Source organism: Salvelinus alpinus, chromosome 3, assembly GCF_045679555.1.
Source record: "Salvelinus alpinus chromosome 3, SLU_Salpinus.1, whole genome shotgun sequence".
In the NCBI taxonomy this organism is placed as follows: Eukaryota; Metazoa; Chordata; class Actinopteri; order Salmoniformes; family Salmonidae; genus Salvelinus; species Salvelinus alpinus.
Window position 1 is genome coordinate 90859873 of NC_092088.1, and position 9428 is coordinate 90869300.

The 9428-nt window shown below is 47.3% G+C and overlaps 1 protein-coding gene across 2 annotated transcripts in view; it reads left to right on the forward strand.

Moving 5' to 3' along the window:
* The window catches only part of lmbrd1 (LMBR1 domain containing 1), a 189337-nt gene that overhangs the window by 152311 nt on the left and 27598 nt on the right, over positions 1-9428 (forward strand). The window contains exon 16 of one of the 2 annotated variants that reach the window (XM_071394465.1): positions 4843-5025. The exons of the other annotated variant lie outside the window; for it this stretch is intronic. Within the exon in view, the coding sequence (XP_071250566.1) occupies positions 4843-4949 (107 nt within the window). The 3' untranslated portion in view covers positions 4950-5025. Of the gene's footprint in view, positions 1-4842; positions 5026-9428 lie in introns of those variants that run through there. 2 annotated transcript variants of the gene reach the window in all.

A 9428-nucleotide genomic window follows, 5' to 3' on the forward strand; every position in this document is an offset into this window, starting at 1 on the left:
GCTCCACATCAGGTTATGTACTGTAGCAGCAGCTGGCTAGGCTGGCTCCACATCAGGTTATGTACTGTAGCAGCAACTGGCTCCACATCAGGTTATGTACTGTAGCAGCAACTGGCTCCACATCAGGTTATGTACTGTAGCAGCAGCTGGCTCCACATCAGGTTATGTACTGTAGCAGCAGCTGGCTCCACATCAGGTTATGTACTGTAGCAGCAGCTGGCTAGGCTGGCTCCACATCAGGTTATGTACTGTAGCAGCAGCTGGCTCCACATCAGGTTATGTACTGTAGCAGCAGCTGGCTCCACATCAGGTTATGTACTGTAGCGGCAGCTGGCTCCACATCAGGTTATGTACTGTAGCAGCAGCTGGCTCCACATCAGGTTATGTACTGTAGCAGCAGCTGGCTAGGCTGGCTCCACATCAGGTTATGTACTGTAGCAGCAGCTGGCTCCACATCAGGTTATGTACTGTAGCAGCAGCTGGCTCCACATCAGGTTATGTACTTTAGCGGCAGCTGGCTCCACATCAGGTTATGTACTGTAGCAGCAGCTGGCTCCACATCAGGTTATGTACTGTAGCAGCAGCTGGCTAGGCTGGCTCCACATCAGGTTATGTACTCTAGCAGCAGCTGGCTCCATATCAGGTTATGTACTGTAGCAGCAGCTGGCTCCACATCAGGTTATGTACTGTAGCAGCAGCTGGCTAGGCTGGCTCCACATCAGGTTATGTACTGTAGCCAGCAGCTGGCTCCACATCAGGTTATGTACTGTAGCGGCAGCTGGCTCCACATCAGGTTATGTACTGTAGCAGCAGCTGGCTCCACATCAGGTTATGTACTGTAGCAGCAGCTGGCTAGGCTGGCTCCACATCAGGTTATGTACTCTAGCAGCAGCTGGCCCAATATCAGGTTATGTACTGTAGCAGCAGCTGGCTCCACATCAGGTTATGTACTGTAGCAGCAGCTGGCTAGGCTGGCTCCACATCAGGTTATGTACTGTAGCAGCAGCTGGCTCCACATCAGGTTATGTACTGTAGCAGCAGCTGGCTCCACATCAGGTTGTGTACTGTAGCAGCAGCTGGCTAGGCTGGCTCCACATCAGGTTATGTACTGTAGCAGCCGCTGGCTCCACATCAGGCTATGTACTGTAGCAGCAGCTGGCTCCACATCAGGTTATGTACTGTAGCAGCAGCTGGCTAGGCTGGCTCCACATCAGGTTATGTACTGTAGCAGCAGCTGGCTCCACATCAGGTTATGTACTGTAGCAGCAGCTGGCTCCACATCAGGTTATGTACTGTAGCAGCAGCTGGCTCCACATCAGGTTATGTACTGTAGCAGCAGCTGGCTCAACATCAGGTTATGTACTGTAGCAGCAGCTGGCTCCATATCAGGTTATGTACTGTAGCAGCAGCTGGCTCCACATCAGGTTATGTACTGTAGCAGCAGCTGGCTAGGCTGGCTCCACATCAGGTTATGTACTGTAGCAGCAGCTGGCTCCACATCAGGTTATGTACTGTAGCAGCAGCTGGCTCCACATCAGGTTATGTACTGTAGCAGCAGCTGGCTCCACATCAGGTTATGTACTGTAGCAGCAGCTGGCTAGGCTGGCTCCACATCAGGTTATGTACTGTAGCAGCAGCTGGCTCCACATCAGGTTATGTACTGTAGCAGCAGCTGGCTCCACATCAGGTTATGTACTGTAGCAGCAGCTGGCTCCACATCAGGTTATGTACTGTAGCAGCAGCTGGCTCCACATCAGGTTATGTACTGTGGTGCTCCTAACGCTATGGGAGATGTTAGTGCCTCACTATGAAGCTATAGACACTGGCGCTACTGAAAGATAGCAAACTGTTGTGTTCATGTATTCAATGTATGTATTTTATGATCATTTTGCACTCCGGCTAAGACGAACACTTTACAGGGAGAGCAGTATTTGTGGCTATATTGAGACATGTTTGCGTGATGTTATAGAAACAGTTTGTAGTGTTTTCACAGTCCAGGAAGCTGTTGAATGACACCTTGGTTGAGACAGGTGGTCGTGAGGAGGATGTGGGTACTCAGACCCATATTTGAGCAACACACGGTAGCGTTTGCACAGTATATTAAACTATGGGATGACAACTTGCTCTATCCTGGATTGGGATTTGTGAGGAGGATGTGTGTGAGGACATGTGTGGGATGCTGCAGTATGAGGCTGTGTGTTTGTATGTGTGAGGTGCTACAGTATAGAACCTTTTTGACTACCTCCAGATAAATTGGTTGCAGAGAGCAAACACTATAAGCCCTGGATGTTGACCAGACCAGTGGAGATGCACAGGGCAGACAGAGGAGATGATTCTCACGGTTCAGCTCTTACAAATGGCAGTGCTCTTAGCTAAGAAAATAACCAACATTTTAACGGAACATGTCCATCCAACTTGGCTTATGTAACATTTTCAGCTACTTAGGAGGGAATGTGTAGCCTGTAAGTGCATCAGAGCATGATACTTGAAATACAGCGTACAGTTTGAAGCACGTTATTAACCCAAAGGGGCTAACAAATGGATTGAAATAATGTGAAAAGGCCACTACACTGGAAAGTGTTTTAGCAGGAGAAATAGTGAGGTGTGGATTGAAGGGACAGTGAAAGCCAGTGGCTGAAGGGACAGTGAAAGCCAGTGGCTGAGGGGACAGTGAAAGACAGTGGCTGAAGGGACAGTGAAAGCCAGTGGCTGAGGGGGGCAGTGAAAGCCAGTGGCTGAGGGGGGCAGTGAAAGCCAGTGGCTGAGGGGGGCAGTGAAAGCCAGTGGCTGAGGGGACAGTGAAAGCCAGTGGCTGAGGGGACAGTGAAAGCCAGTGGCTGAGGGGACAGTGAAAGCCAGTGGCTGAGGGGACAGTGAAAGCCAGTGGCTGAGGAGACAGTGAAATCTAGTGGCTGACGGGACAGTGAACAGTGAGGGGACAGTGAAAGCCAGTGGCTGAGGGGACAGTGAAAGCCAGTGGCTTAGGGGACAGTGAAAGCCAGTGGCTGAGGGGGCCAGTGAAAGCCAGTGGCTGAGGGGGCCAGTGAAAGCCAGTGGCTGAGGGGGCCAGTGAAAGCCAGTGGCTGAGGGGGCCAGTGAAAGCAAGTGGCTGAGGGGGCCAGTGAAAGCCAGTGGCTGAGGGGGGCAGTGAAAGCCAGTGGCTGAGGGGGGCAGTGAAAGCCAGTGGCTGAGGGGGGCAGTGAAAGCCAGTGGCTGAAGGGGGCAGTGAAAGCCAGTGGCTGAGGGGGGCAGTGAAAGCCAGTGGCTGAAGGGGGCAGTGAAAGCCAGTGGCTGAAGGGGGCAGTGAAAGCCAGTGGCTGAAGGGGGCAGTGAAAGCCAGTGGCTGAGGGGGGCAGTGAAAGCCAGTGGCTGAGGGGGGCAGTGAAAGCCAGTGGCTGAGGGGGGCAGTGAAAGCCAGTGGCTGAGGGGGGCAGTGAAAGCCAGTGGCTGAGGGGGGCAGTGAAAGCCAGTGGCTGAGGGGGGCAGTGAAAGCCAGTGGCTGAGGGGGATAGGGAAAGCCAGTGGCTGAGGGAGGTAGTGAAAGTCAGTGGCTGAGGGGGATAGCTAGGTCTTTGAGGTCAGCATGCTGAGGGCGGGCAGTGGGTGGGTACTGTATCCTTCCACCACTGTATCCTTCAACCACTGTATCCTTCCACCACTCGACCTAGGCAGCACAGGGACATCCTCATGGTAGAGCAGAACAGTAATGATGTACTCTTTATGAACACACCCATGATGCACCACAAAGATACAACCCATATTACTGTATCATCAGACGGTGAGGGCTCATGACCTTTAGATGTTCAGAATTACACACCTGTTTGGAGAGTGAATGGAACGGCGTGCCCAAAAGAAGAGCATATGGAGCCGCTAGTTGTATTTCTCCTGTCATCCTCAGAGCCATATAATTCTGTCTATAGAAGCAGTATACATGCATGTATATTTATGGCTGTGGTTATCCCTGCCTGCCTTCCCTGTATGCCCACGTCCATTGCCCACTAGCTGTTCACCAGGGAGCATCTCCAATGTCAAGTTATTGAGACACTGCCAGGCTTTTATACAACGGAACTTGTACCGACTCCTCCGACCAGCCTATATGCTTTCAACACTAGCGAGCCAAGTGCAGCTGTACTGTGCTGGCCTGATTTATGCATCCACTGTAGTGGTTTGAACCGTGGTGGAAAGGACAATGTGAAACAGTAAGAGCCAGCGCAGTGTGGTTTGGGTTGGCGCTGTAGTGTGAAAAGGGTATTACAGTACCAGCCTGGGCCTCTTTTGGCCGTCTCGCATAACAGCCGTTAGCACAACGGACTAGGAAGTGTCCAGCTGAGACAACACATGGGACTGGGAGGGACCGTCACTGCCCACCAGAAACGGACATGATGTTGCCACTCTTCAAGGAGTAGGCCAGAGTCTGGTTGTGATTGGAATGGGGAGAGATTTGAACACCCCCCCCCTCCCTGTCAGTACCAGCCCTTTGCTCTGTAGAGTGTAGTGTGGGGGCACAGATCAATCCAAGCCTTTAAGACCCTCAATGTGTCTTTTCCATGAGGGTGGCAGGGTCTTTTTGGTTGTGAGATAGAGGAAGGGAGGGTTTAAATCACAGCTTCATGTTGTCTCTTCCATGAACATGCATTTCCTTTGTGAGACCAATAGGTCTCCTTGACAAAGTGATGCAGGGGCAAGATGTCAACTAGAATTCAGCGTCCACATCCACTATTTTGTCTCAGATGTGTCCATGTCAATTTTCTTTCATTATCAATTCATTAGGTTCTACTCATCTCTTTTGAACACCATGATCAAAACAACAATGAATGTTTGCTACTTCTCTCTCTCTTGAAGGCAGTTCATCAGGCCTGGGGACTAGCCACACTCCTATTAGGACCTGTGACCTGCCTTCTGAACTGACAGAGAAGAGGATCCTTCATCACACTGAGAAGTTCATTTGAATCATGTTTAGCTACAGAGGACCCCGCTCAGCGAAGAAGAATGATTCTCTCTCTCGCTCTCTGTTTCGCTTTATTCAATTCAAAAGGCTTTATTGGGAAAAATGTTTACATTGCCAAAGCAAGTGAAATAGATAATAAACAAAAGTGAAATAAGAAATCAGTAATGAACAGGAAACATGGCTCTCTCCAGTCTTACAGTAATGGATAATATTATCCTGTATCTCGCTCGCCACAGCGAGACACGAGCCCTACAGCCTATGCTTCTGCAAGATCAAGTGGGTTACCATGGCTACCACCCAGCAAAACTTCCATGGTGAAACAGGGGGTGTTTCAATACATTCAGCTGCAATTCAAAATGACTGAGACATGAAATGCTTTCTGCTCTCTTCTCCCTTAGTGAGATTGGGGTTGACAGACTGTTGTACCTGAGTTTCCTACATGGTTCTGATGACTCAGTGTGTTAGTTAGAGCATGGTGCTTAGCTAGCAACACCAGGGTTAGAGCATGGGGCTTAGCTAGCAACACCAGGGTTAGAGTAAGGGGCTTAGCTAGCAACACCAGGGTTAGAGCATGGTGCTTAGCTAGCAACACCAGGGTTAGAGCATGGTGCTTAGCTAGCAACACCAGGGTTAGATCATGGTGCTTAGCTAGCAACACCAGGGTTAGAGCATGGGGCTTAGCTAGCAACACCAGGGTTAGAGCATGGTGCTTAGCTAGCAACACCAGGGTTAGAGCATGGTGCTTAGCTAGCAACAGCAGGGTTAGAGCATGGGGCTTAGCTAGCAACACCAGGGTTAGAGCATGGTGCTTAGCTAGCAACACCAGGGTTAGAGCATGGTGCTTAGCTAGCAACACCAGGGTTAGAGCATGGGGCGTAGCTAGCAACACCAGGGTTAGATCATGGTGCTTAGCTAGCAACACCAGGGTTAGAGCATGGGGCTTAGCTAGCAACACCAGGGTTAGAGCATGGGGCTTAGCTAGCAACACCAGGATTAGAGCATGGTGCTTAAATAGCAACACCAGGGTTAAAGCATGGTGCTTAAATAGCAACACCAGGGTTAAAGCATGGTGCTTAAATAGCAACACCAGGGTTAAAGCATGGTGCTTAAATGGCAACACCAGGGTTGTGGGTTGGAGCATGGTGCTTAGCTAGCAACACCAGGGTTAAAGCATGGTGCTAAGCTAGCAACACCAGGGTTAGAGCATGGTGCTAAGCTAGCAACACCAGGGTTAGAGCATGGTGCTAAGCTAGCAACACCAGGGTTAAAGTATGGTGCTAAGCTAGCAACACTAGGATTGGAGAATGGTGGTAAACTAGCAACACCAGGGTTAAAGCATGGTGCTTAGCTAGCAACACCAGGGTTAGAGCATGGGGCGTAGCTAGCAACACCAGGGTTAGAGCATGGGGCTTAGCTAGCAACACCAGGGTTAGAGCATGGGGCTTAGCAAGCAACACCAGGGTTAGAGCATTGGGCTTAGCTAGCAACACCAGGGTTAAAGGATGGTGCTTAAGTAGCAACAACAGGGTTGTGGGTTGGAGCATGGTGCTGAGCTAGCAACACCAGGGTTGGAGCACTGGGCTTAGCTAGCAACACCAGGGTTAGAGCATGGGGTTTAGCAAGCAACACCAGGGTTGTGGGTTCGCTTCCCGTATGGGCCACATATACTGAATATGTGTCACTATCCTTATTGACAGTTCTGTAGGTCACTGGATTAAAGTGTCTGCTAAGTGAACATATTAACATATTACATATTACAGAAAAGACTCATCTCTGTTAGAGCAGGAACAGGAGAGAAGGTAGCATGTGTTTTATGTAAGCCGTAACCCAGAGAAGAGACTCTAGTGGGTCATGTTAACATATGAGGTTGATACTGGACTGAGATAACAGGCTTTTAAACAGAATGTCCTCATAGGGCCCTAGTGAGCCATGTTAACGTATGACGTTGATCCTGTTCTGAGATGGCAGGCTTTAAAACAGAATGTCCTCATAGGGCCCTAGTGGGTCATGTTAACGTATGACGTTGATCCTGTTCTGAGATGGCAGGCTTTAAAACAGAATGTCCTCATAGGGCCCTAGTGGGTCATGTTAACGTATGACGTTGATCCTGTTCTGAGATGGCAGGCTTTAAAACAGAATGTCCTCATAGGGCCCTAGTGGGTCATGTTAACGTATGACGTTGATCCTCGACTGAGATGGCAGGCTTTAAAACAGAATGTTCTGTCATAATTTACCATATGTTCATGTCATCTATATCTGATTTGTGACATATGGGCGACTGTAAATATGATTTGTGACATGTGGGCGACTGTAAATATGATTTGTGACATGTGGGCGACTGTAAATATGATTTGTGACATATGGGCGACTGTAAATATGATTTGTGACATGTGGGCGACTGTAAATATGATTTGTGACATGTGGGCGACTGTAAATATGATTTGTGACATATGGGCGACTGTAAATATGATTTGTGACATGTGGGCGACTGAATATGATTTGTGACATATGGGCGACTGTAAATATGATTTGTGACATATGGGCGACTGTAAATATGATTTGTGACATATGAGCGACTGTAAATATGATTTGTGACATATGGGCGACTGAATATGATTTGTGACATATGTGCGACTGAATATGATTTGTGACATATGGGCGACTGTAAATATGATTTGTGACATATGAGTGACAGTAAATATGATTTGTGACATATGGGCGACTGAATATGATTTGTGACATATGGGCGACTGTAAATATGATTTGTGACATATGAGTGACAGTAAATATGATTTGTGACATATGGGCGACTGAATATGATTTGTGACATATGGGCGACTGAATATGATTTTGTCATGTACAGATGTAGGATATTAATTTAATCACCCTGTTACAGGATAAATTTCCTGCTATGAAGGAAATGTTAAACTTGAAGCGTATTTGAGTTTTAAAAAGGATTCTGAAGTTTGTAATTTCCATTTTTAAATTTGACTTGATCCCTTATGAAAAATGTATCAACCCCTCAAAATGTCCATTAATTATAATCCACAAAACAATTCACATTTCCTGTTGCTGCAGGGTTATTTTCCTGCTGTAGCAAACTGGTTCAAATTAAAATCCTACATCTGTAGTGGCCTTTGAACTTGTGATCCTTTTGTAACAATAACTCAATATTACTTCTCAATTTATCTCTTTTACATGAAACCAGATTAACTATTTAATTTTCCCACTGGAAATTCTGCCAGCACATACAGTCGCAGCATACTTTAACATAAAAACAAACTTTCTACTTAACCATTATGTTACGCCTGCTGCTGCCATGGCAACGTCAGATTGACAGACAGACAGGCAGTAGGTGCAGGTGGGGGCGGGGTTAGAGGTCAAACTTGTGACTGATTGGCAAGCGGTCCTCGGGGGTGTAGTGGTTTGTAACATGTTGGTGAGCAGGTGCTGAGTGCCAAGCTTCTCCATTATCTCCTCTAAGGTCATTACCACGGCTATTACTCACTCACTCAGCATATAATAGAGACTAACGTTTCTTAGGCTGGTCTGAAATGGCACTAATGGTCTAATGCCACTGAGGATTTCACAAAAAGATAGGAAGCTATTTTGAAAAGTGTGTGTCTCTCTCTCTCTCTCCGATCTCTCTCTCTCTGTCTGTCTCTCCTTACCTCCTCCCCATCTCCCCCCTTTTCTTATCTTTGTTAGGAATCTGATTAGGTGCTATTGGGAATAGTGCTATCAGACTTGTGAGTGGCACCAGGTTTAGATGAGACAGCCTGGGGTGGTGAGGAGAGATGGCTGGGCCGGGGAGGGTGGGGATTTTGGCCCTGCTTCTATTGGGTTGAGACCGTTTATTTTGGATTGAGAAAGTCCCTTAATTAACACCTTTAGGATTTAAACAGACGTGGAAGGCGAGGGCCCCAATTTAGGTTGTCATTCAGGTTTTGTTTGTCTAAAATTGATTTTCTTGGGTTAGACCCAAAACATTTCTAAACTTGTGGGCATTGTTAGGCATTGAGCTGCATCAATTATTGACTGAATTGAGGCCATGCAGATGTCAATCAAAGATGTATCCAAGGGTCGCAAAGGGAGGGTATATTACTGGAAACTTTCAAAGTTTACCAGTAAACTACCAGCATTTTGGTAACTTATATCAAATATATCACATAACATGGTTTTAAAATAAACATAACCCTAAATATAAACCAACAACAAGGTTGGAGTTAAAACCTACAGGAGGGTCGCTCTCCAGGAACAGGGTTGGAGTGAAAATTCCCTGTTAGGATCACCACTTTATTTTAAGAATGTGAAATGTCAGAATAATAGCAGAGAGAATTATTTATTTCAGCTTTTATTTCTTTCATCACATGGCCAGTGGGTCAGAAGTGTACATACACTCAATTGGTATTTGGTAGCATTGCCTTTAAATTGTTTAACTTGGGTCAAACGTTTCGGGTAGCCTTCCACAAGCTTCCCA